We start from the raw sequence: 27,603 nt of genomic DNA, 5'->3' as shown, positions 1-27,603 counted from the left end.
GAGTTGGCCCCTTCCTGGCAGTTAGCCGGCTTTCTCTAACTAGCAGTGGAAAGAAACCTGAGCCTCACGCCTGGGCCACCTTAGGGTAGGGGTCTGGTGGCCCCTCTGTGGGCCCCCTTCAGATTTTGTCAGTGGAGTGTTTTTTTGTGGTTTTTTTCGTTCGTATTTTATTTTTGTCTGTAGGAAAGATATCTCCTTACAAAGAAAGGAAAGCTCCTGAAAGTCTGTAACTTTCTAAAAACTTATGTAATTCCGGACTTGCCTGATTCCATCCCCTCTGGACTTCCTTATCCTGTTTGTGGGAAACCCAGATGACTTGCTTTCCTTACTCCTGGGTCAGAAGCCTATTTGGAATCTGTGTAATTGGCTTTACGTATCAGGAAGAAATTGCTGGAGCCTCTCATACCAGTGGCTGCTGAGGTAGAAGACTCTGGAAAAAGAAAAAACAAAACTTTTGAGGGGCCTAGGCTATGCCTGAAGGATTTCCAAGATGACCAAGATACCAGCCACCAAGAAGATGCAGAGTGCCCCCAACACAGGGGCCCTCTGGCCCTTTTATGCCTCAGAACATCTAACACAGGTAGGTCTTCCCGCTCTGCCGAAACCAATCATGTTTTCAAGACCAAGTGAAATAGGAATTAGCCTTCAGGCCAACAAGGGACAGAGGAAGAGAGGAGTCATGGTGTAATTAAATTGTCGAGACACATCCCTGTTGCTATCAATGGTTGGTTTCTCGTAAAGAATGAAAATGCCAGGCAGAACACTGAGCCGGGCCATCCTATTAGCCAGTAATTCCAAAATGATAGAATAAATCAGCAGTGACACGGTAGAACATCAGAAAAAAATTAAGATGAATTGTAGGTTTGCCATTGCAGAAATTATTTTCAGAGATCCACTGGGCTCGAGGTACGGGCACACCCTCTCTCTTATGGAAAGACTGCAGAGTCAAACTTTCAGTTGTGAAGCCTGAATTTTCTACTCACCAACTACTGAGATAAGACCGGATGCTTAGCGTCCCTGAGCCTTTATTTCCTTGTGTCTACAAAGTGAGACCAGGAACATCAACTAGGCAGAAACAGTGTTAGGACTAAGGAAGCTATGGAAGTTGGTTAGCAGGATTCTAACACTTGATAATGTATATATGTGACATAAAATACTTTTGTTGATCAAACACACACACACACACACACACACACAAACACACACCAGAAAAATCATTAATAGGTACTCAAAGACCACAGTCAAGTGTTTCTGTTTTCAAATGATCATTCCTGGACAGTTCTGTCTTGGTTAAGTGTGTCTTTGTTATTGTATCCACACACGGTATGTTCCCGCTGACTGGCCAAGGTAGGGGAAAGTGGGAAGGAGGGTCCCAGGCAACCCCAGTCCACTGTGGTGTATCTTATGGCTCAGAGTCCTGCCCCATAAAGGAGGGCCTGGGGAGAAGTCAGGGCACAAAGGAGAGCTTAAAAACCACCCTTGGTTCCCCAGTAGTCCAAGGTGTTTCTGAGCGTCTCCCTTCTAAGAATTAACACATCTGTACCCGCCCCTCATTTTTCAGCTCTCTTAGTGAGCTCACTCTGCAAGATGCATTCTTCCTGTTATCTCCTTTCATCTCAAAACGATACACAGAAGTGAGTTCCATCTGGAGCCATCCCCTCTGGGACTGAACTTCCTTAGCAATGGGGGAAGAGAATGAGGAGTGAGGTGGGCTTTTTGGAAGCAGGTGGAGCATGAGAGCATGGGCTGTGGACCCAAACAGCCTGGATCTGAACCCTGGATCTGCCCCTTAGCAGCCCTGTGACCTTGGGCCATCTCCAGAATGTCTCTGCTTCTGTGTTACCACCTGTCAAACAGGGAAATCTCATTGTGCCTTCGCTTGATACATAGCAAACACTCCCTAGAATTCAGTTACATTGTTGTTTCATTCATTCAGCAAACATTTATGGAACCCTTATTATGTGCTAAACACTTGCTCTTGTAACAAATGGGGCTTGATTTTAAAAATTTCATGAGCTATAGTGTGTATGTTTGGGAGGTGAAGGATAAGAAATAGATAATGATAATGCAGAGTGAAAAGCATCATTGGGTATTGTGAGAACTCAGAGAACGCTAACTCGTGTGTGTGTGTGTGTGTGTGAGAGAGAGAGAGAGAGAGAGAGAGAGATTTGAAGAACTAATGTACCCAAGTAAATGCAATAGAGTTTTCCATCCTGGGATAGAGAGATGGAGAAAAGTAGACGAAAGTACAGAGGTTGGAATGGCCATGTATTTCTTGGGAAAAGGGTTGGTGGAACTCAGGGAGGTCAAGAAAAGGGAAGGAGGTTGCCAGGGAACTGCTGAATAAACTAAGACTTCAGACAAAAAAGGTTCATTGAAATCCTGCTGCCCTTGCCCCACTTTCTAGGAAATCATAACGACCCTAGGGAGTCACTGGCTCATATCTGAATTATCATGCTTTTAGAAATTGCAACTTTTTAGAGCTACTGTAAAGCACTGGTTCACCTAAATGAGGCTGACTAGCAAGAGACGAGCCACAAGGAAATGTGTACAAATTAGGATCCACTTCTGGTGTCAAACCAAGTCAAACCAGTAATAACTACAGAGATGTTAAGGCCGATGGTAACAGCTGGCATAGCCTGAGTATTTACCACCTGCTGGATTCTGAGCTAGATCTTCCAGAACCATCTGCAACACTTCAAGGTGAGCTGTTAACCTCCTCACAAGATAGACGGCAACATGAAGGCCCAGAGAGAACAGATCCCTTATCCAAGGACACTGGCCAGCAGGGAACGGACTTGAACTTGGATCTGTCTGTCTCCAGGGTTCCAGTGCTCCCTGCGTCCGCATGTGGATCAAGCAGTGAGAGAGAGGTTAGCCTGCACCACAGGGGGATAGAAAAAGAGGGTCACCGGCCAGTCACTGGCTTCAGATCACCTTCAGGTTTATTGGGGAAGGGAGGCACAGGGAGAGGGCACACAGAGGCCCCCCTCACTTGGCCAGGCAGCCGAGTGAGTGTCCGCTGCGGAGTGATTGAGGAAGGAGTTAGTTTCTCAGAGGAGAAGCGGGAGGCCACATTGGGCTGCATGGGAATCCCACCAACTATGGGTCCACCATGCTCTAGTGCAGTGACATGTGGGGGGAATCCCTCCCCAAGGGGTCCTGAAGCCCTCTGAAGCTAGGCATTGTCCTTCTTCCAGGAAGGAAGGTGCTACGTCCTAATGTTATAATGGCACCGTGCCTTGCACAGTCTTCCTGTAGTTTTGAAAACCACAAATATGATATGCAAATCCTCCGCTGGAATGTCTTTTGTCCAGCAAACCTTATAGTTCCCCTCACCCCCACATTGGGCTCCCTAATCTTTGGGGGAGTTCCTTTTCCCTTTATTTCCCAAGGAAGCAAAGAGAAGACTAATGGGATTAGCCATGGGGAAGGGAGGCCGGCCTGGCGAGCATAGCCTGTGTGCAGATTACCAGGGATGCATTCTCTTCCTTTAAAGGGGCTAAAAAAAGAGAGGCACTTGGCACCCCCCCCCCCCATGTTCTAGAATGGAAATGCAGAAATGGCATTTGGCAAAAATTCTAAAGCTGTGGAATCCTTTAGACAAGCTCTGTCTCTTGGTGCCTTAAATTTCTACCACGCTGTCATTCAACACCCAGAGAGAAAAGTAGGATCCCTAATTTGGGCAGATCTTGACTCTGCCAGGATTCCTACTCGGTGCTCTGTTCATATCCTAGCTTAGCGATCTAAAGAGAAGATCCTTCAGCAAACAATGTGAGTTCCAAGCCCAGCTTTGCCACTTGTGGCCTTGAGCAAATAAATGAGGCCCCTGAGCAAAAGGGGCCTCATTTGCACATCTGTGAAATGGGTGCATCGCATTTTTATCCAACTTAAGACACCTTCCATTTCAAGATGCGTCATCATCTTTTCGTGCCTCTAAGAAGGAAAACTCTGCTGATTAAACTATAACCTACTTTCAATTATGAGATGTGCCCCAGTTTGAGAGATGCTAAATGCGGAAAGAAAATGTGTATCTTAGAATAGATGAAACAGCTAAAAGTGCTCCCCTGTCGCAGGGTGTCTGGGGATTAGATGAGCTGATATGGGTAAAGCTCTCAGAACAGAGCCTGGCACAGAGTAAATACTATGAACTATGAGCCATTATGGCTTTGTTGAATCCTCTGGCGGCTCTGTGACAGAGGTGTTCTTATTAACCCCCTTTAGCACCTGGGTAGACTGAGGCTGAAAGAGGTCCAGGGTCTAGTTCTCTGCCAAGAGGGGAGAAGGGGGCAAATTAAGCAGAATCCCAGGTATAGAGGAGATTGGCCTGAGCATCTCTGCCCCCTCCCCCACTCTCCAGCTCCACCCCTGTCCCGTTCATTCCCCCCCACCCCACCCCTTGATGAGAACAGAACTACCCAGATAAGATCTCAGGGGTCCAGCCCAGTGTACCGCCAGTTGGGCTGCCTGGAATCAGAAAAGGAGAACGAAGATATTTCAGAAAGAGATCCTCCAACAAGAGAAACCTGGACTCTCAGCATAAGACGTTCCTAGCCGCACAAACATGATATGATTTTCCTCCTTGTCCAGACAGGAGAAATTGTGGCCTGCAGAGGTTAAGTGGCAAGTCACCACCCATCTTTGTTGGAACTGGTCTCAGCTCTGGGTGATTTCTCTGGCCTCTAATCACAGAGGCCACGCCCCCTGCCCTGAATCACTGATTATGCCAGGGGTGGGAGGAATAAAAGCTCCCCAGACCACTCAAGATTCAATTCTGAAAAATGTGGCCAGCTGCACCTTCATTTTTTATACGACTCATGACTTAGGCGAGGGAAATAGCAACCAGTCTTTTTCTTTCTCCAAGGGATTCTTCTGGCTCCGTTGTTAACTGCCCGAGACAATTGCAGAATTCAAGATGCTTTGTTTTGTTGTTTTCTTTCTGCCCTGATGCTTCGGACTGGTAATGCCTGCTTTGGTGAATCTTGCTGTGTCTAATTGCAGGTCCATGTGACAGTGAGCTCCCCTCCATGATAAATTGCTGGGAAGGTGCATGTTCATTACCTCCTGACACGGGAAGAGCGATAGGCACTTTCTTTATGCTGGACAAAATGAAGCAAGCTCTTTGTCTTGGCTCCAAAGAGGCAGCTGCTCTGCATGGCAGGGTGGGGGAGGTAGAAGAAACACATCAAAGAACCTAATGGATGTGATATAAAGTTAGTGACTAGGGAGGAGCCCTGTCTTTGAGGTCCTGGAAAGGGGGGTTCAAATCCCCTCTTTGACAGTCTCTACTAGGTTGCTCTGTGAAGTGGGTCCAATTATAATCGGGTCTACTGCATCGATGTTTGGAAAGATTCAATAAAACGACACATGTGAGATACTGAGCATAATATCAAGACACAGTTAACACTCCCTCACACACACACAGCCGCAGCTCACTGGCCAGTAAGTGATGGCAGTAGTTATTACCAGTGCTCCTTGTTCTCGGACCAGACAGGAGTGTCTCTGACACCACTTGGGAGACGTGTCAGCCCAGACATGAAGTCTGGAGGAGGCTGTGTGTTAACTGCAAAGTCACACAGTGCGGCGCATCATTAGTGAGGCTAAGTCCCAGCTTAAGGGGGGAAGGGGAGAAGGGGATCAGGGTTATTTTTTAGAACTGGCCTGAGAGTAGATGTGCATGAAGGGTGGGGTGCTGTTAACTGGAGGAGAAGGGTCATTCTGGTGGCAGAAATGTTTGATTCAGTTAAAAACCCGAGTTCTAGAAAGGGGAGGGTACCCCTATCATAATTTGAGTTTCTTGGATTTAATTCTCAGCCCATGCTTGAATCCCATGAAGACCCAGAAGGAAATGAAAAAAGGGGGAAAACTCTGTGTATTGGGATCATTTTGAAAAGCAGTGACATAAACAAATATGAATTTATTTTCCTCATATAAGAAATCTGGAGGTGAATGCCTGCTAGTTTTGGTTCTGAAGCTTGCTCATTTAGAAACAGGCAGGTCTTTTCCCCTCATGGTCATAGAATCGCTGCCCCAGCTCCAGGCATCACATTCCTATCCCAGCACAAAGAGAAGAAGGATAGTGTGAGCTATGTTTGTCCCTTTCATGAGGCAAACAAAGGCCTTCCAGGAACTTTCCTATTTCCTCTTGTGTTTCATTTGCCAGAATAGCGTTGCCTGCCTTTTCCTACCGCAAGAATGCAGTGTGCCTAGCGTGAGTGTGGAAAGCAAGGGCAAAGGAGAAACGAAAGTATGAGAAATAGGTATTGGATGGAGTAATCAGCAGTGACTATGAATCCAAAATGATTTTCCTAAAGCTCAGATATTGGGTGTCCCAAGCAACCCAGTGACTGTGGGGTTCTGGGGCCAGGGGAAGGTAGAAGCCCTCAGTGGAATCATTCAGTCCTTCAGGGAATATTTGTATATGACAACCATTGTGCTAGGTGTTGGGGATAGAGAAGTGAAAAAAGACAATCACATGGGACACCCTTCTGGAAACTCTGAAAAAATATGTAGAGGGATAACAGGAAGAGAGAGGGCGGAGACAGTGCAATGTGCAATGTGTGCCAAGGCGGCACACATTTGTGGGGGAGGGAAGCTTAAAGAAACTCGGGTTATATACAAGGCTTTGCACAACTATGGAATGAGCCCTGCCCTCGACACCCCTTCAGCAATCTCACAGCCTCCAAATACTCAGCTGTGAGCTGTGAAATTCAGAAGCTGCAGTATCCATGCGGGGTTCGGTGGCAAGTGAGCACTTACAGAAAATCTGACAGAAGCCAATTAAACCTTTATTGGACTGAATAAATCAACATATTTTTCTCGGAGATCTTTCTGACAGCTAAATTCAAAATCATGATGGTCGGTAATGGGATACCTTCTATCACGAGATGGTGGCGTTTTTCCTTTCTAAATTCCTGTGTTCAAATTCTCCTGAGAAAATGTCTTGCAGGGCTCAATTTTGATCGAATGCCTTTCTGCCTAAATTGGAATTTATGCAATCAGTAGTTTCATTTAATAACTCGAAAATTAGCCATGTCTGGCGACCAGCTTGCAAGCCTGGAAATGCCTTGGGGTTTCTGGGTTTCACAAAGGGAGAAGATTGTACTGCTGGGATGGGTTCAGTGTTGACAGGGCTTCAAAGAGTCCATGGTGGGCTGTAGCTCAGTAGTAGAAAAGACAGGGACTAATGCTCCAGAAACCTGTGTTCGGATCTTGCCGGATGTCCCCTTGAGGGCAAGATCATCTCCAGTAGAGAACCGTGACAGTGAGGGACTACTAGTGTCCTCAACACCCTGCCCCAAGTTGAATGCTTCTCTGATGGGGAGATATTTCCCATTGCAATAAATGATGCCATTGTGTACCCAACTGTTCAGGCAGAAACCCAAACTTCCTCTTTGACCCTTCCTTCCCCAACAGCCCTTAGGTCCAGCCAGCTGCCTCAGGGCAGGTGTTCTGCAGGACTCTGGCTCCTTCCCCAAGGTCACTGTCTGGTCCAGCCCACCACTGTCTATAGCCCGGCCTATTCCACCGGCCCCTGACTGCCCTCATTACCTTCAATTTGACCTTCTTCCAACCCATTCTCTTTCAGTGCAAGTAGGATATGGTCATTCCTCTGAATAGAACAATCAAATGGCCCTCCATTGCCCTCAAAATGAAGATTAATGTCTTTAACGAGGTTTAAAAGGCTCTGCAGGACCGGGTCCCTGCCAACTCTGCCTGCCTCGTCTCTCATTACTTGCCTCCGACTAGGACGCCAAGGTAGTTTCTGAATATGTCATGCTCTCTGTCTTCTTCCTCCTCCCGAAACATCCCCTGACCTTGTTCCTCTGGGTTTCCATGGCAAGATGTTTCCAGAGCTCTGGACAGTGGTGGGAGAGGTATGGCCAGCTTCCAATCCCAGCTCTCCCACTACCTGGTCAGATCATTTAACCTCCTTTGCCTTCTTCATGTTTATCTGCAGGAGCAGGAAATTGAACCTCACAGTTTTGGGGTTCCCATCCTTCCATGAGACTCTGGAGAGCAAATGATGGCCGTCACTTGCTGAGTGTCTGTGGTGCATCAGGCGCCTTGCATACACTGTTAAAATACACCCATGCCACGGGCAGGTGCATTTATTACCCCTATTTGCAGAGATAAGGAAACTGAGGTGTAGAAAGGTAACTTCCCCCTGAGATGCCCAGAAAGTAGACGGTGGAGGCAGGATTTGAACCCAGGACCGATTCACTAGACAGACCCGGTGCCCTTAAGATAAGCCTGTCGACTGTAGTAACAATGGGCAGTAAGTAGACAAACAGCTCTCGGAAAGGGGCACCTGTTGGTTTGATTTTTAAAGCGTCTATTCTCGAGTATCTGGCACGAAAAAGGAGAGTGCCAGTTTTAGCTGGAGGCAATGCAAGCAAGAATGTGACGGTGCCTGTGACCACAGACAAGGACATTTGCATTTTCTTGAGCTCTTGCTAAAATATGCCAGTGAGCTTTTCTGGAAGAGAAATACAGCTAAGGATGGAGTGGGGGGAAGCCTGGATGTGGCGTAGACTCATCTTTCTAAATAATGCTCATTTCAATGAAGATTTATAAGTCACTTCTAATTAAAGCCGCATTTCTAAGAAAGGCATATTTTGATCCCGGGTCAGTATGCTGCCAAGACCTGCTAGATAAAACAGAATGGAAGGCAGGCCCAGCTAATGAGCAACGAGGTTCTAGTTTGTATGTGGCTAAGATGTTAATAAGCGTAAGCAGCTTAATTGGGTTGAATAATTTGGGCAAATATCTAGTTAAATGGATTCAGTTTGAATCCAAGCTCTGACCCACTGAATTATTTTCTACCAAATTAAAAAAAAAAAAAAAACCAAAAAACTCTGCATCATAATTGTCTATTGATTTGTTCAACCCTACCCCTAAACTTGGAGCTTTTTGAGGGAAAGGACCGTGCCTTGCTCACAATTCTATCCCCAGAGACTAGTGCGATGCCTGGCAATGGGTAGAAGATCACTTTTCTTTAGCGTCTGTTCTCAGGATCAAGAATAATCCCAGGTACCAGGTACATCCCTCAGAGAACTATAAATCCATCCGGACCAGGGCCACAAATGTTTTACTTACAAGTCATCCGCAGCATGTGCTGGGTGTGCCATAAATACGGATACCATTCTGGTACTTGCTAGGTGTGTGACTTTGGACAAGTTATGCTCTGGTGCCTCAGTTTCCTTGTCTCGCATATGGAAGTTGTAACAATCCCTGTTTTGCAGGGTTGTTGGGAACATCAACGGATGATGTTCAGAAAAGCCCCTGGCTATGAGTAAGCCCCTTTCCCCTGTAGTAAGTGCTCCTTATTTAGTGCTCCTTATTATATAGCACTGTAGTAAGTGCTCCTTAAATGCTGTCTTTTCATATTCCCGCTTGAGGATCAAAGCCATGGGCTCCCAAATATCAAGCATTAAAACATTTAAATACTGACATTTCCAAAGACGATGACTCTCATGCTGCTCATTTTTATGCATTCAGAAAAAGGCAGCCCAAAGAGTAACAGGACAAAAATGTTGCATTTCCGAGAGCCCTTGAAGAAAATGCCCAAAAGGCAATTAACGCGTGACTTGCCTGTGTTGTTATGGCTTATTAGCTCATCCCATCCTCTGCGAATCATATTGCTTCTTTGATATTTTTAGACCTTTTAAAAGAGGCCTTTCAAAACTCAGGAAGCCAAGCTTGTTGATAGGTACCAAGGAATGTGAGCTATGAATCTGGCATCTTCATAGAGATGGAAATGGAATGGAAAAATGGCAGACATGGGGAACATTCTCTGCGGGAGCCACGGGAACTGCCGTAGGCAGCCTGAAGCCTTCTGTAGCCTTAACTAGCTCTCCTCACCTTCTCCCTCCCTGCCTCAAACCAACAAATCATCCCCCTTGTCCCCCTTTTCTGTAGCTCCAAGGTCTGCAATTTAAATGATCTCAGTAAAGGGCAATTCTTGAGTTTCCTTGGCCTAGTACACAAACTCATGTCTTAGCATGATTGCCTTGGAACCGGGGCCATGAATTACCCAGGCTTCTACGGCTTGGTTCTGCTGCCATTTGCCTGCTCTGTGACCTTGGACTATCTGCTTCACCTCTCTGATGCTGCATTTTCTCAAATGTGATTCAATCTTGTGAAGATTCAAGATAATGTCCCTAAAGACTGGGTCCAGTGGGGAAGGATGATTGCCCACCATTTGCATTGACATGGATGGAACTGGAGGGGATTATGCTAAGTAAAGTAAGTCAAGCAGAGAAAGACAATTATCAGATGGTTTCACTCATATGTAGAACACAGCAATAACATGGAGGACCACAGGGAAAGGGAGGGAAATCTGAGGGGGCAGAAATCAGAGAGGGAGAGGAACCATGAGAGACTATGGACCCGGGGAAACAATCTGAGGGTTTCAGAGGGGAGGGAGTGGGAGGAAGGGTTAACAGGGTGATGGGTGTGGAGGAGGGCATGTGCTGTGATGAGCACTGGGTGTTATATGTAACTAGTGAATCACTGAGCACTGCATCAAAAACTAATGATGTACTAGACAGTCGCTAACTGAACATAATAATAATAATAATTTAAAAAGACTGGGTCCAGAATGATAACTGAGATTGATTTATGATGAATACCATTCCACATTTTGGTGCTTTAAGTACATCCAACCACCCCCAAGTGCTGTTGTGTGTAATGCCGATTTTTTGTGTATAAATTTTTTTGTGTGTAATGAGAGTTTTGTTTTGGTGTTTTTGTTTTTGTGGGGAGGGATTTTTTTGGTCAAGGAAAAATGGTATCACATTGAGAAAGAATTCAATCTCCTCATGAATTGCCATTCTTTCAAGGTTGTGCTGGGGATAGCCAAATGAAGTATACTTTTGTATCCTCCATGGGGTTAAAAACGGTATGATGTTTTAAAATTAAGTAAGTGGCACATGGTGTAGTCGTGATGATATTAGAAGTAACTGTTATGATTGGTTAACTACTTCCTATGTCCCACGTGCCCTGCCAAATTCTTCAGTGAATTATCCAATTCCAACCACTCGACAGTGCCAAAAGCTGGGCACTACTTACCCCATTTTGCAGGTGAGCAAACTGATACATAACTTGACCAGATTCCCAAGCTAGTTGGTGGCCCCTCTGCCTTTCGGACCCAACTTGGGTCAGACTACAAAGTCCCCATCCCTAACCATGATGTATTACTTTGCAGAGTCAAGCCTGGCCATCCACGGGGGCTATGGGTTGAGGGCAATTATGTCCCTACTCTCAGAAGAGGAACATGAAGAAGGAAAACCACCTCCTTGGAGGGGCTTTGGGGAAGGAGAAGGAATACTAACGGCATCTCATAGGCTATTCTCTTCTAGCTTGTCCTTACCGGCCAAGGTCAAAGTTCAGGGGGATTTCAAAGATACTCTAGTCACCCCAGAAATCCCTGAACTCAGCAGCTGACAAACATTGCACAGGACTCTCATTTCTTTACAGCCCACTGCCCCAAATCTCACCAAGTCTCCATCCCACCTTCTGTAATACCAGCATTACAAAAGCCCTGTCCATTGAATGAAGCCTGGGATCCAATCAAAACAAGAATTTTATTTATTTATCTATTTATTTATTTATTTATTTATTTTGGGGGGTGCCTCCCCAACTACCTTCAGTGATTTTTAGCAGGGGAAGCTTTTCTCCAGCCCCAGCATAAAGATGATGTATCCGGTGCCCTTCCTGCTTGCCCTTGGGTGGTACCAGCCTCACGGTCTCTCCAAGTCACAAGACACAGTCACGATTCACAAATTACAAGCATTGATTCTCGGTACTAATATATTAAGCAACACTTCCACCTTCCTTCAAGGAGAAGAATGTGCTGTTAAGGACACCTACCTGCGGGGTGCCTGTGTGGCTCAGTTGTTAAGCGTCTGCCTTCAGCTCAGGTCATGATCCCCAGGTCCTGGGATCGAGCCCCACATCAGGCTCCCTGCTCAAGGGGAAGCCTGCTTCTCCCTCTCCCACTCCCCCACCTGCGTTCCTTCTCTCACTGTCTCTCTCTCTGTCAAATAAATAAATAAAACCTATTTAAAAAATAAAAAAAAAGAACACCTACCTGTTAAGGACAGCTTAGGACGGCTTCCCGCAGGCCACTTGCCACGAGGGAGGGCAGTGTGGGGCAATGCTCTTTCCTTCACCCACAGAGGAGCTCCTGCTCCCCTTAGCTTTCTGTGTCAGCTGGAAGGGAAAATAGGGAGCACAGGGAAGTTCTCAGTGGTACCGCCATAAAAGATCTGTATTCTTGTAGGGCCTAGCAAAGGTCTGAAGCTGGCTCTTTTCTCCTATAGGCACCTCTGTTGGTCCTTTGGAAGTTCTCTACTGCGACCTCCCAAATAATTCCAGCTCTCTACACATTGTCTATCAGATACACATCCCGCAGATTCTGGTTTACCAGTAGTCCGCTCCACCCAGTCTCCCAACCTTGGTGTCTCCCGGGCTTCTGATAGGAGTCACAGTGGGCAAAACCCTAGGTTAATATTCCTGCCTGGGGTGTCCCTTCTGGTGCCCAGGATTTACACCGGCTTGACACACCATCGAAGACAAACACCACTTCCTAACCCAGTACCAGCCCCAGGAGCACCCCCCGAGCCTGCCTCTGTCCTCTGGATTTGCCCAGAGAGGGTCTGGGACCAGCTCAGCAGTGCCCCAGCTGCTGGGATCACACTTCAAACTCGTGAGCAGGCCCACCAAAGCCTCTCTGTTATTCCCTCTGAAGTGAAGGACAAAGCTTCCTCCTCCCTTTGGGGTCAGGATTCAAAGCATCCCGGCTGGTGTGGTTGAAGAAATCCCTCCAGAAACCCCTTTCTCCCTTTCCATTCTCTGTTTTTTACATTCTCAAAGTGGATAAGGATCGAGGGATCTATTCTCCTACAGCCACCTTGGAGATGCCGTCAAGGTGGTCTCTCTCCCTTCATTTGGAGTGTGACTCCTGTGGCATCTTAACGTCCTCAGTCTACACCATCCTACCTGTTGGCCCATCTTGCTTGCTATCCTGCTACCCACTGAAGGTTCACGATGCGCCAGATGATTTACAAACACTATCTTGAGGCCTTCTGACAGCCCTGTGAGGGAGGTGCTACCTCCTCCATTTTACAGGTCCAGACGACACTCAGTCCCAAAAGGTGACTCGGGTGACAGAGAAGCCAAGACTCCAACCCAGGCCAGCCTGGCTCCGAAGTCCCATCTCGTCCTCTCTGCTCCGTGCCCAAGGCTGCTAATATTCGCTGGGACGGGGACCCGGCTTCACCCTTAAGTCTCCACATTCAGTCAGTTCCAGGCCTGGCTTCCACAGCCACAATCTTCTTGTCGCGGAAGCCTTTCTGAGCTCGTCAGAAGTCACAGGAGCATCCTGGGGGAGAACGTCACACTGTCCACAGAAGTCACCTAAATGCAGCTGTCTCATGGTTACTCACAAAACAAAGTGTCCTTTTTCTTCCTTTTTGATATTGGAACATGGTCCTACTGCAAACTGACTTGAAAGGAAGCCGGACTCTATTGTTCCTTGTCTGCCTGTGAAGGATGATCGCTACTCCTGGCTCCTAAAGGACCTGAATGTAATACAAGGGTAGGGCCCTTAATGAAGGGGCGGGGAGGCTGGTCAGAGGTCAGACCCCCCCCCCCCACCTCCAGAAGCAGCCAGCCCCAATTCGGGGAGAATCAAAACCAGCCACTCCCCAGAAAGCAGTTTTGATTTCACTGAAGTTCTGGAAGCTGTTTCTTTCTCTCCCCCTCTCCCTCCCCCCTCCCTCTCTGGCCTTTGTATCCTAACTTCAGCAATATCTGTTAGCTCTTCCTGTGCTTCCTTTGAGCTTTGTTAATTCTTATAACAATTTCACGTGTTTAAAAAAAGAGAAAAGGGGCACCTGGGTGGCTCAGTTGATTAAGCCGCTGCCTTCAGCTCAGGTCATGATCCCAGAGTCCTGGGATGGAGCCCCGCATCGCATGGGGCTCTCTGCTCAGCAGGGAGCCTGCTTCTCTCTCTGTCTCGGCCTGCTTGTGTGCACTCTCTCTCTCTCTCACGAATAAATAAATAAAATCTTTGGGAAAAAAAAAAAAGAGAGAGAGAGAGAGAGAGAGGGAAAGAAAGCCCCAGACAGCCTGGCCTCATGGACACCAGGGGGAGGCGGCATTTCAGACCAACCGCTGAGCCATCCAGTCCCACTCAGGGTTTCATTAATGCTCTTTTCATCTCCCCTGGATTGTAATGGAGCCTCTTCTGTAATCGTGTACTCCAGGTAAATAGATCGTTGGGTAAGACTGATAGCAGGGTGGCCCGAGTAACATTTTACACCAGAAGCAGAAGAGTACGAGGGTGTCTCCAGCTGTAAATGACAAGACCACAATTCATGCCATGTCATTTAAGGGTGTGGCGGGCTCTTCCGGCATAAATCAACATTTTCTGAAGCCTGGCTTTTCTGCTTTCACAAAGAAAAATGTGCTTCCTTACCAGCTAGACACATAGCACCAGAGATTCAGGCAAATGGGGGGTTTGTTTTGATAATGAACTTGATACCCAGTTACAACTCATTAATACAGACCACGCGATGTCACTGCAGCTAATTCCTGCATTTTACAAAGCCTGGATCACAACAAAACACATTACGGGCCCCAGATGAATTTTTTAAAATGAACAGACCTCACAAGGGCTCAATGGGTTCAAGGCTGAAACAGTACAGTCGTGTGGAAAGCGCGAAGTCACTGGCGTGCCTTTGCTGCTGATTCAATCAGGGTCACCCAGCACTCAGACACGTCTTTGTCTTCATGGACAGGTAGATTGCAGGCCAACAGAACCCAAGCTGAAGAATTCCTTCCGTAGGTTCAGGAAGCAGAAGAACCCAGACTCACAGTTTCTCCAGCTGAGAAGTGCTGAAAATGAGGAGACGCCACCCAGAATCATAGAGCCCTAGGGATGTCTTGAAGGGCATCTATCCAGCTGTCTGTCCAAAGCCAGAGCATGGGATGATGGTATCGCTGGCCCTGGAGTCTGCCTGACACAGGATGAGCCCTGCTCTGCTACTTGTCGGCTGCAGGACTCTGGGCAAATTGCCTCTTGCTCCAAGTCTCTGTTCCCTTTTTGGCAAAATGGGGAATAAAGGCAGTCCCTACTGTTAGGATCCTCATAACTTAGGTAACCAGAGTATCCTGGTCTCAGAGAGCGCTGACCAGAGGTGGGTACAGTACTTAGATGTTTTCTGATCTATATCTTCTTCCTGCTTGTTGATAAAATTGCTGATGGAGACCAGGCTGATATTTAGGGCTTATTACAACAAGACAAAGTAGGATCTTCTCTTCAAGAAGCCTTCCCTGACTCCTTCCCTTGTCTCCTCCCCAACCCAGTTCTGCAGGGCTCCATAGTCCTATCTCCTGTCACACACCTGCTCATGGCTCTTGTGTCACTACCCACAAAGAGGGTCCCTGAAGCAGGGACCTCCACTCATGCTTTTTGAATTCTCCGATTCATCCAGCAGCTATTTGCGGCACATCTATTCTGTGCCAGTCTCGGGGAAGACAATAAATATTTGTTGACTGTATTATTTCAAGATCTTCCCCAAAGAGAGAACCTATTATCTCCTTGTACATCTACTTGCTCTGAACAATACAAATCCTATTGGAAATGTATTGCTCTTGGTACACATTTTTTTTTTAAGCATCCACTCATTCTTGCCTGTAGGTTTTCTGACAAAATTCGAGGAGCCTGTTCACTTCTGGGAACATGCCCTTCCTGCCATCTTTGGTGATATTTCTTGGACTATTTCAGCTCACGGGTGCTTTATAGAAGACTAGGTTTCCTTAAATGCTGCTCCTTCCTTTGTTGTTGGAACTTTGCTTGCTTCTTCCTTTCATTTCAATCACATTCATTCATTCCCTCTTCTCCATGTGATTCATTTCATTTAAAATTTCATTTTCCAGAATCCCCACCCATCTAACCCCATGTTTCTTTCTAGAGCCTTTCGCCATGAGTTCGTATCAACCTTTTCATGAGATTTTTTTTTTTTGAGATTTTTTTTTTTAAGATTTTGTTTATTTATTTGACAGACAGAGATCACAAGTAGGCAGAAATGCAGAGAGAGGGGCGGGGAAGCAGGCTCCCTGCTGAGCAGAGAGCCCGATGTGGGGCTCGATCCCAGGACCCTGGGATCATGACCTGAGCTGAAGGCAGAGGCTTTAACCCACTGTGTCACCCAGGCACCTGAGATTTTATTTTTTTAAGAATCTTTCTCTCTCTCTCAAGGCTAGTGTAGAATGTGGCCAGAATTCTCTTCCGTCACAATACATTACCAAGCCCCAGATACATACACTGTGGTCAGCCTTCCCAGTGTTTCTCTCATTCATTGCTTCCAAGTCCATTTTTCATGTAATTCCTCTGTCTGTCCAGAGAATAAATTCCTGGCAATGCAAATAAGAGAGATATCAGATGTTTCTCTTTGGGTTTGGAACAAAGGCCTGAAAAATTGGCTTCTCATCATTGCAGTATCTTGTGTCAGGACTGGTTTTGGTGTTTCTAGCATTCACCTGTGTGTTGTGAAGTCTTTTCCCACTATTAGATTTTTTTCCCCAAATCATTTTATTCTCACCCAAGTGCTTTAAAAAAAAAAAAAACCTACTTTAAAAAATCAAAGTATAACACACATAGAGAAAAGTATACAAATATAAGTGTACAGCTTGATGAAATTTTACACAGTGAAAAAAAACCTATGCAACTTCTTCACCAAGGTCAAGGGTTAGAGTATTACCAAAGCCCCAGAAACCCCTTGAAGTTACCCCCCCACCCAGACATAAGCCCTTTCTCCCCAGTGGTAATCACCACCCTGATTTTGACCACCATCAGTATGATTTGCCTGTTTTGTTTTGTTTTTTAAAGATTTTATTTATTCTAAAGAGAGAGAGAGAGCACAAGTAGGGGAAGGGCAAAGGGAGAGGGTCACGCAGACTCCCCACTGAACAGGGAACCTGAGTGGGGCTCGATCCCAGGACCCCAGGATCATGACCTGAACCGAATGCAACGCTTAACCGACTGAGCCACCCAAGTGTGCCCCTGGGATGCCTGGTTTTTTAGACGTTTAGGAATCACACAGTACAAACTCTTTTGGACCTGGCTTCATTTGTACATTACGTTTACGAGATTCACTGATGTTTTCATGTGTAACTGTCAGATGTCCGTTCTCATTGCTGAATCATATCTACTCTCTGAATTACCACAATTTATTTATGCATTTACCTGACGAACGACTTATGGGTTGTGTTGTTTTAGGGGGAGGTAGAAGGAGATGGAATTATTATGAAAATGCTGACCTTTGTACATATCTTATAAAGAAAAAATGCGCAGACTTCTGTTAGGTCTGTGCACATGGTGGGGATCACTGGCCACAGGGTATGTGTATTCATTCAACCTTAGTAGATGACCTCCGTACCATCATCCACAGTAACCACAACCATTTATCCTCACACCAGCAGTGTATTCGAGTTCCAGCTACGCCACATCCTCGACAGTCTTGGTGTTATCTTTTTTTTTTTTTTTTTTTCCAAGTGGCTTCATGCCAGCACAGAGTCCAACGTGGGGCTTGAACTCACGACCCTCAGATCAAGACCTGAGCTGAGATTAAGAGTTGGACACGTCCCCGACTGAGCCACGCAGCTGTACCCCCCTTTTTAACTGAAGTAAAAAGTTATATTATTTTCAGATGTACAACACAGTGATTCGACAATACAGTACATCACTCAGGGCCCCCCACGGTGAGTGTGGTCACCATCTGTCTCCATAGAACATCGTGGTGGTGTTGTCAACTGTATTCCCTTTGCTGTACTTTTCATCCCTGTGACTTAGTTATTTTATAACTGGAAGTCAGTCTTTTCTTATTTTAGTTATTTGAGTGGGTGTTTAGTAGGGAACACCTTGTGGTTTTAATTTGCATTTCCCTAGTGCCAAAGGAGGTTCCCATCTTTTCATAGGTTTATTGGCCCTTTGGATACACCTTTCTGGGGAGTGCCTGTCCAAGTCTCTTGCTCACTTTCTCACTGTCACATACATCTAAGATCCACCGCCAGGTGTGGGGAACCTGGGACTTTCGAGCAGTGCAGATGGGAGTGGAAAACTGTCCGTGTTTGGAGCATGGTTTCAAATACATTAAGATCTTTTATGCAGTCATTTCACTTTGGGTACTGATCATACGATAATGTTCCTGTAGTATCATGCTAAGCGAAATAAGTCCATCAGAGAAAGACATATGGTTTCACTCGTCTGAGGACATAAGGAATAGCGCAGAGGATCATAGGGGGTGGAAGGGAAAAGCGGAACGGGAAGGAATCAGGGAAGGAGACAAACCATGAGAGACTCTTAACTGGGAAAGAAACCGAGGGCTGCTGCAGGGGAGATGGATGGGGGGATGGAGTAACTGGGGGACGAGCATTAAGGAGGGCACGTGATGTGATGAGCCCTGGGTGTTATATGCAAGTGATGAATTAGTGAACTCCACATCTGAAACTCTTTTTTTTTTTTAAGATTTTATTTATTTATTTGACAGAGATCGCAAGTAGGCAGAGAGGCAGGCAGAGAGAGAGAGAGGAGGAAACAGGCTCCTTGCTGAGCAGAGAGCCTGATGCGGGACTTGATACCAGGACCCTGAGATCATGACCTGAGCAGAAGGCAGAGGCTTAACCCACTGACCACCCAGGAGCCCCTGAAACTCTTCTTTAAAAGATGTTGGCTAATTGAATTTAAATTTTAAAAAAATGTGTTCCTATAAGTACTGTTCTCAAGAATATATACATATATATATTCAAAATATGCATGTATTGTTGAATATATATACACATGTATGTGTTCTTGAGCTTACACACACACACACACACACACACACAGAAGGATGCTTATGATAGTTATATTTTGTCAGAAATCTTTCAGTCGCCAGTGACAATTAAAAAGGTGAAGAGGTGTTAGAGACTCACATTACGGAAAACTCTAGGGGATTTGGCTTCCATTACAGCAGGATCCAGCTTAGACAAAGTCATCAGGAATCTGCCTACCTGTATTCACTCTCCCCACTTCCATCCCAGCAGATTTTATTCTAATGCAAAAGCCTCCGTTGTGTGTCAAAATGGCCATCAGGACCTCTAGGCTCCAATTCTTCTGGTTTAATAACATTAGGAAGAAAGAAGCACCTCTTTCCCAAATGAGTTATCAAGAGTCCCATCCCTGACTTTTCCACTTGGAGACTGCCCACCCCTGGAGTTGACAGAACTGGGGTCACCCACACCCACACTGAGGATGGGGGAAGGGTAAATTCTTGAGAAGAAAACCCAGAGGCTTTGATACAAAGACGGGAACCCAAATGCTTAAAAAGGCAACACAGAAAAATGCCTCTTCCAACAGCATCAATATTATTTTTTTTGTAAAGATTTTTTTATTTATTAGAGAGAGAGAGAGAGAGCAAGCACAGGCAGACAGAATGGCAGGCAGAGGCAGAGGGAGAAGCAGGCTCCCTGCCGAGCAAGGAGCCCGATGTGGGACTCGATCCATGGACGCTGGGATCATGACCTGAGCCGAAGGCAGCTGCTTAACCAACTGAGCCACCCAGGTGTCCCATCATCAATATTATTTTTAAGACTGGAAACAACCTAAAATCTCCATCCATAGGAGAGTCAAATAATGTCATGGACATGCATACTATATGCAGCCACTAAAATAAATAAGTAGATCCATATGTATAGACACGAAAAGACGGCCATTATGGATGTAGTTTGGTGGGGGGAGGGAAGGTGATTGCTATATGTACATTATAATGAGTGTGACCATGTCATTTCTTGTCCAAACTGGGCACTTATTCAGGGTGAAAGAAAGTGGTATAATTAATTACCCTGGGACAACACGCATAATTGAAGACTGCCCTGGGAAAACATATATGAACAGTGGCCAGAATTATAATCCCATATTTATTCAAATTTCTATATAGCTATGTCTGTAATCTATCTATCTACCCATAAGTATACATAAATATGTTTATATATATATAAATATATATATTTGTCTTTATTTAAGAAAGACTGGGAAGTTGGGTACCTGGCTGCCTCAGCTGGTAGAACACACAACTCTTGATCTTGGAGTCGTGAGTTGAAGCCCCACATTAGGTTTAGAGCTTACTTTAAAAAAAAGAAAGACTTGGAGGTTGATTGTAGGAAGCATGAGAAGGGGAAAACAGGGGCATATTTTGTTATTTTATTTAATTTGTTGAGGTATAAATTACACGCAATAAACTATTTAAATCTTAAATTGCACCTCAAAATTCAATTAAAATGTACATATCTAGATAAGCTGTGTAACCACCACATCAAGATAGGAATCATGCCCTTCCTCCCAGAAGATTCTCTTAAGGCTCTTCCTTATCCATGCTGCCCTTACACAGACGTCATGGCTCCTCTAACTTCTTTCACCAGAGACAGGTTTTGCTCATTCTTGGACCTCATATAGTGAATCATACAGCATGTTCTCTCTCACATCTGACTTCTTTGCTACCATTACATCTGTACAATTTATCAGTAGTTCATTCTTTTTTTAATCTTTTAATTTAATTAGTTAATAATTAATAATTTAATTAATAATAATAAATTATTATTTAATTGTTATTTTAAAAGATTTTATTTACTTATTTGACAGACAGAGATCACAAATAGGCAGAGAGGCAGGCAGAGAGAGAGGGAGAAGCAGGCTCCCTGTTGAGCAGAGAGCCCGATGTGGGGCTCGATCCCAGGACCCTGGGATCATGACCTGAGCCAAACGCAGAGACTTTAACCTACTGAGCCACCCCAGTAGTTCATTGCTTTTTACTGGTGGGGAGTGTTGCATTGTTTGCATATACTGTGATTTGTTTATGCACTGTCCCATTGACAGACATATAGGGACTATTACAAGTTTGGGACTATTACGAATAAAGCTGCTTGAACATATTTTTTTATTTTGTGTGTGTGTGTGTGTGTGTGTGAACATATATATGCACAACTATTTCAGGAATTGCTGGGTCACAGAATAGGGGTATGTTTAGTTTTATCAGAAATCACCAGCATCCCAAAGTGTCAGCCATGTGTGAGTGTTCCAATTGTTCTCCATCCCCGTCAAAACAGCCTTGTTCATTTGAGCCCTTCTGGTTAGATGTGTAGGGAGAGCTGACTGTGACATTAATTTGCATTTCCCTGATGAGTAGTAATGTTGAGCATCTTTTCCTATGTTGATTGGCCATGTGGATTCCTCTTTGGGAAGTATCTGAGTCTCTTTTTTTCAATTGGGTCGTCTTTTTATTATTGATTTGTAGGAATTCTTTATATACCCTAGATAGGAGTCCTTTGCCACATGTATGTATATGCTATCCGGCTCCTCTTACTCCTTCCATGGTGCCCACTGATGAGTAGAAGTTATTAACGAAGTCAGATTTACCAACACTCTCTTATTAAGGTTACTGCTTTTTTTAAAAGATTTTATTTATTTATTTGACAGACAGAGATCACAAGTAGGCAGAGAGGCAGGCAGAGAGAGAGAGGAGGAAGCAGGCTCCCCGCTGAGCAGACAGCCCGATGTGGGACTCGATCCCCGGATCCTGGGATCATGACCTGAGCCGAAGGCAGAGGCTTAATCCACTGAGCCACCCAAGGGCCCCACAATTAATGCTTTAAAAAATATATATATTTAGGGCACCTGTGTGTCTCAGTTGGTTGGGCCACTGCCTCAGGTCAGGTCATGGTCCCGGAGTGTCCCGGGATGCAGTCCCGCATCAGGCTCCAGTTCCGCGGGGAATCTGCTTCTTTCTCTGACCTTTTCCCCTCTCATGCTCTCTCTCTATCTCTCTCTCAAATAAATAAATAAAATCTTTAAATATATATATATTAGGGGCACCTGGGTGGCTCAGTGGGTTAAAGCCTCTGCCTTTGGCTCGGGTCATGATCCCAGGGTCCTGGGATCGAGCCCCGCATTGGGCTCTCTGCTCAGCGGAGAGCCTGCTTCCCTCTCTCTCTCTCTCTCTACCTGCCTCTCAGCCTACTTGTGATCTCTGTCAAATAAATAAAATCTTTAAAAAAAATAAAATAAAAATCCCTGTTTTAAAAAATATATATATATTACATTTATTTAAATATATTTAAATATTATATATTTAAATATATTGAAAGATTTTATTTATTTATTTATTTATTATTTAAATATATATATTTAAATAAAGCCACAAGACATGGTTATTAACATGGCTTTAAACAGTCAATTTTCTATCCATGTGAAGAGACTCTGGTCTCTCTCTGCATCTGGGAACAACTTCCTCAGCTAGGAGACTAGTGTTCGTGTTTCTTGTGGTTCAGGATTGCTGGTGACAAATCCCCTCAGCTTCTGTGTGTCTGCAATGTCTTTATTTTGCTGTCATTTTTGAAGGGTATTTTTACTGGCTGCAGAACTAGAGGTGGGCAGGATTTTTGTTTTGCTTTTTCATGCTCTCGAGATGTTATTCCATTGTCTGATGGCTTTCATAATTTCTGGAAAAGACCCTTCTCTCCCTGGAATTTTAGTCCATCTACTCTTATTTCCATGGCTTTTCAGTGTCTTTGAAAATATTACTTTTGTCCTCTATCTTTTTATCTTCTTGTTACAATGAGAACAGTGGGTTTCCACTAACTACTGCATCGACTCGGAAACTGAAGTCAGCCTCTTACCGGGGAGAATTCAAGCTGCCACCCTTCTTCCTTCACCTGGTTTTTCATTTGTTTGTTCTTTCTTCCCTTCCTTCTTTTTTTTCCCTTCTTTGTGCTTTTTGTTTCCCTAGTTTATTTTTTAATCAACTTTTTCGAATATAATTTACATACACTAAAATGTAAACATTTTAAGTCCACAGTTCAGTGAGATTTGACAAACATGCACGCCCCCCCCATGCACCCACCCACCTGCCCAATCAAAACAGAGAGCAGTTCCATCATCATTTCCTGCTCCTCTGGAGTCAATCGCTTCCTCCCACCCCAGCCCCAGGCAGCCACTGATCTACTTGCTGTCACCATAGATGACTCTGGCCTGCTCTCACATTTCCTATAAGCTGAAACCTACAACACATACTCTTCTATCTCTGGCTTTTTTTCATTCAACATGTCCAAGACTCATCCCCGTTGCTGGATATACCCATACATGGCTTGCTCCTTGTTACTGGTGAACTGTATTCCATTGTGTGACTGTATCAGAGTTTATCCATTCTCTTGTTGGTGGACATGTGAGTTGGTTCCAGTTTTCCTTCCTTATTAAAATCCGAAACGCTGTCAGTAATTTGCCAGTGCAGCTCATAACAGATGCACGTCCTAGTGACCAGAGCCCAGTCCTGGTGCTTGTGCAAGCTTCAGCCTCGATGTCAGATCTGTGTCAGAAAAGTAGTCACAGGTGTGGTGAGTGTTGCAGAAAGGCACACCCGGGCTGCCCCAGAGCAAACAGCAAGAACACCCTGGAGAAAGCATTTGAGATGAGAATCAGGGATGGCAGAGGGAACACAGTGAAGTTTGAGACAGGGTCTGGGTGCAAAAGAAAACTCAGCAGACATAGAAGGCAGACGGAATTAGTTCATCACTGAACGTCTACCTAGTGACAGAGAAACCGTGGTAGACATTTTATTTTTTCAAAGATTTTATTTATTTATCAGAGACAGAGTGAGAGAGAGATAGAGAGCACACACATAAGCAGGCAGAGTGGCAGGCAGAGAAGCAGGCTCCCTGCCGAGCAAGGAGCCCAATGCGGGATTTGATCCCAGGATCCTGGAATCATGACCTGAGCAGAGGGCAGTGGCTTAACCAACTGAGCCACCCAGACGCGTCCCTGTGGTATACCTTTAAAAATATATATGTATTATTTCATCTAATCCTCAAAACAACTGTGGGAAGTATTTATGGCTCCATTTTGGCAACGAGGAGGCTGACGTTCAGGTAAATGAGCTAATTCGTCCCAGGGGACACCCTTATTGGTCAACTAGGATTCAAGCCCAGCCTCCACACCTCCCTCCTGACCTGAGGCCCAACCCTGGTGAGACTGAGTGCAGGGGAGATGGAAAGACAAGAATACATTAGAGAAAGATCAATGAACACATACACACAGAGAGAGAAAACACAAAAAACAAAAACAAGCCAGAAACATATTTATTAGGTGAGTAAATATCTAAGAAAAAAAGCCTTAGCATATTTTCTCGTTTGTATTTATTTAATCGCTTAAAGATAAAAATAGGCATCTCTGCCACATTTATCAAATCCTATCCATTCTGCCCCACAATGTCCCATCATGTGAGTGCAGGCTTTGGTGGTGTGGTGGTGTCTGTGTGTGTGTGTGTGTGTGTGTGTGCAGGTGCGCATGTGTGTTTTGTGGTCAGAGGCAAGAGCTAGAAGAAAGCAGGATCAGAGAAATACCAAGAGGTGTTTACAAACTAAAGGGCAGAGAGATCTATCAGTTAACCACAGTGAGATAAATAGTACTGCCAATTAATTTCCTATTCTCAGAAGCGGGGAGCAGAGAACGCTGCCGGAACAAGGAAAGCGTCACTGGGAGCTTTCATATTTGGTGGCGTCTGCCATGTCATTTATCCCCTTTTTCCACACAGAAATGTGTGGTATTAACTGGGGGATGTGATTGGAATACCGGCGGAGGCTGACTTTGATGGGAAACACACAGGCGGGTGCCTAACAGCCGATGGAGATCAGAGACGGTCTCTCTCCAGTAAACTCACAAATTGCGATCTGCTTAATAAGGGAAGGGCATTGGGGCCAAGACCGCAATGCGTACAAGGACTGGGCCTCCCACCGGGCTTCCGGGCCTCCCAGTAACATAGTTAAGATGCACTGACAGCTTACCGGCTCCATGCAGAGGGCACGGTGGTCCTTCATCTGCACTCATCCATTTCATCCCCAAACAGGCACAGAAGGGAGATGATTTTATTACCCCCATTTTAGAGAGAAGAAAACTGAGGATAAAGATGCTCGGTGACTCGGTTGAGGATGTGGAGCCAGCAGTCCCGTCTGCCTTTCATCAAAGCCCTTGACTTTAAACTTTTGCTTTATCCTGGATCCGTAGGGGAGAGGGGGCACAGGCGGGGGAGCACAGGATGACAGACAGTCCCTGCCAGAAAGCCTGAGAAACCCCACTCCCATGTGGACAGAGAAACTGAGGTCTGCGGGTGGAGATGATGCTCCGTGAGGCGATCCAAGCAGTCAGAGAGAATCGTAAACTCCCAGAACGCATGCGCCCATTCTCCTCTAATTTGAGGGTTAGGAAAACTGAGGTCCAGAGCAAGGCCAGCGGGCCTTGTGTATGTTTCGCACAAGAAATACAGTCTTGGGGTGCCTGGGCGGCTCAGTGGGTTAAAGCCTCTGCCTCTGGCTCAGGTCAGGATCCTAGGTTTCTGAGCCCCGCATCAGGCTCTCTGCTCAGCAGGGAGCCTGCTTCCTCCTCTCTCTGCCTACTTATGATCTCTAGCTGTCAAATAAATAAATAAAAATCTTAAAAAAGAAAGAAAGAAAGAAAGAAAGAAAGAAAGAAAGAAAGAAAGAAAGAAAGACATACAGCCTTCAGCGAACGGCCCCTGTGTCCCTGGTAGGATCAAGGTGAGCCACTCCAGAAGGCATCTCCTAGGTAAGAACAGAAGTAATAGCAAACACTTCTACTGTACTTCCTATGTGCCAGGCACAGTCCTAACTACTTTCACAAAGATTAACTCATTTAGCTTCCATGTGACTCAAAAGGGCAGGTACTGTTCTCATTCCCCTCAATTTACAGACGAGGAAACTATGGCACAGAGAGCTTAGGAGGCTTCTCTGAGGTCCCTGGGGCACACCTCCCCACCCTCTGAGTTAATTCCATCTGTCACCATTCACACAACAGCCTAGACCTCTCTGGAAAGAGCAGTGACACCTTCCCCCTTATTCCTCTGTGGCCGCTCATGGCTTTCCTTCCCCACATGGTGATCCTGCGCCGCGCACTCCCTGAGTACCCCCCGCCCCGCTCCCCGACTTGGCATTTGACGTATAGGGGCGTCCCATCTTTCCTCAGTGACACGGAACGAGTCTCCATGTTAGTGTTTGTGTGCAGGAGCTCAGGAGGCAGACCTGGATCTGAGTCCCAGGGTTACCCTTCACGGTGACCTTCGCTAAGCTTATACGGACACCCCAATCAACACTTGAGCTCTGCCCAAATGTCCCTCAGCTGACGGGTGGATGAACAAGGTGTATCCGTGCAGTGGACTATTACTCGACCACAAACAAGGAAGGAAGTACTGATACACCCACCGATGTGGACAAGCCTTGGAGCCGCGATCCCGAGTGAGAGAAGCCAGACATGCCCAAGGACTCAGCGTAGGATCCACTCATATGGGATTCCAGGAAAGGAAAATCTATAGAGACAAAAGATGTCTGTGGCTTCCAGGGGCTAGGGAGACCGGGAGGGTAATGGAGTGATAGCTCAAGGGTTTCTTTTTGAGCGGATGAAAATGTTCTAAACGGACTGTCGTGTTGGTCGCCCAGATCTGGGCGTTGATACAAAACCCATGGAAATGCACACTGCAAGGGGGTGAACTGCGCAGTACGTGGATTACATCTCAGTGAAGCTGCTGAAGAAGAAGAAATGGGGAACAAGAAGGAAGAGGAGGAGGAAACTCTGAAGCAGGACTGCTCAGGTTCCAAGAGCGAATCTGCCACTCCCTAGCTCTGCAGCCTCTGGGCTCTCCGCCTGCCTCCCTTTTCTAAGCTAGTAAGAGTGGAGGAAGGTGGTAACTGATACGAAAATGTTTAGCAATCAGCATAGCGAGAACTTTGGACCAGCCCTTAACCCTCTGGCTGCTGGATCGCGGGGAGGAGGGGTGCGGGGAGTGCAGGAGACAGGCTGGGGGTTGGGGGAAGGGGGGCCTTAGAGCATCCCTCCTTGCCCACCAGCAAAGAATCACAGACTTCTGCGCTTCGAGTTTGCAACCACAGGAGAAACCACCGGAAATTCGGTTTGTCATTAGCAGCCACTGAAGCCGTGACTTGCAGGAACACAACAGCGCGTCTGGAGCACTTCTCCTGCCCTCTTGGAGCCCCGTTTTCCAGTGCAGAGATTTCCATATAATTAACGCGGGTTCATAAATGTGCCCAACTTGGGTTTCCATGGAGACTCCCTGAGCTTAATTAACGTGGCCAGGGTTGCACCGCTGCTCCTCGGTTCAGGCTAACCTCCACTTACTCTCCATTTTATTTTTAATACCCCCAATTTAATAGGCGCTAATTATTTCTCCTCCTCCACTGGTGTCACCCTGCTCCCTTTGCAGTTCTTTTCCCTCTTTCTTCTCCTTTCTTGCTTTCCTAATTAATACCTCCGGAGGAGGAAGAAAAGTGGGGAGGTAAGACAAAACCCGTTTCTCTTGGGCGACAGAGGAGGAACCCATGCAAAAGAAAATCTCACACTGGGGCACATGGTCATGTATCGGGCTGATAAAACTCAGGGTTGCAAAAGAGGAATGCAGTGGGGGCAGGGCGGGGTTGGGGGGGGGGCTGCGGGGATAAAAGCCAGGCAGGCAGATTTGTTTGAGGATATGCAAACAT

The 27,603-nt window shown here is 45.8% G+C and overlaps 1 protein-coding gene across 3 annotated transcripts in view; it reads left to right on the top strand.

Annotated features, from left to right (window-relative positions):
* Positions 1-27,603, top strand: part of CCDC60 (coiled-coil domain containing 60) — a 164,947-nt gene continuing 137,344 nt past the window's right edge. For 2 of the 3 annotated variants that reach the window (XR_014302953.1, XM_082699779.1), the window contains exon 1: positions 7-580. Coding sequence is in view for 2 of the 3 variants with exons in the window: in XM_082699779.1 (XP_082555905.1) it covers positions 491-580 (90 nt within the window). In the remaining variant the exon portion in view is untranslated. Of the gene's footprint in view, positions 581-27,603 lie in introns of all 3 variants that reach the window. The other variant, XM_082699778.1, reaches the window with a different exon arrangement.

Source organism: Mustela nivalis (assembly GCF_964662115.1).
Source record: "Mustela nivalis genome assembly, chromosome: 14".
Taxonomy (NCBI): domain Eukaryota; kingdom Metazoa; phylum Chordata; class Mammalia; order Carnivora; family Mustelidae; genus Mustela; species Mustela nivalis.
Note: the sequence above shows the minus strand (reverse complement) of the source record. Positions and strands in the feature narration are given on the sequence as shown.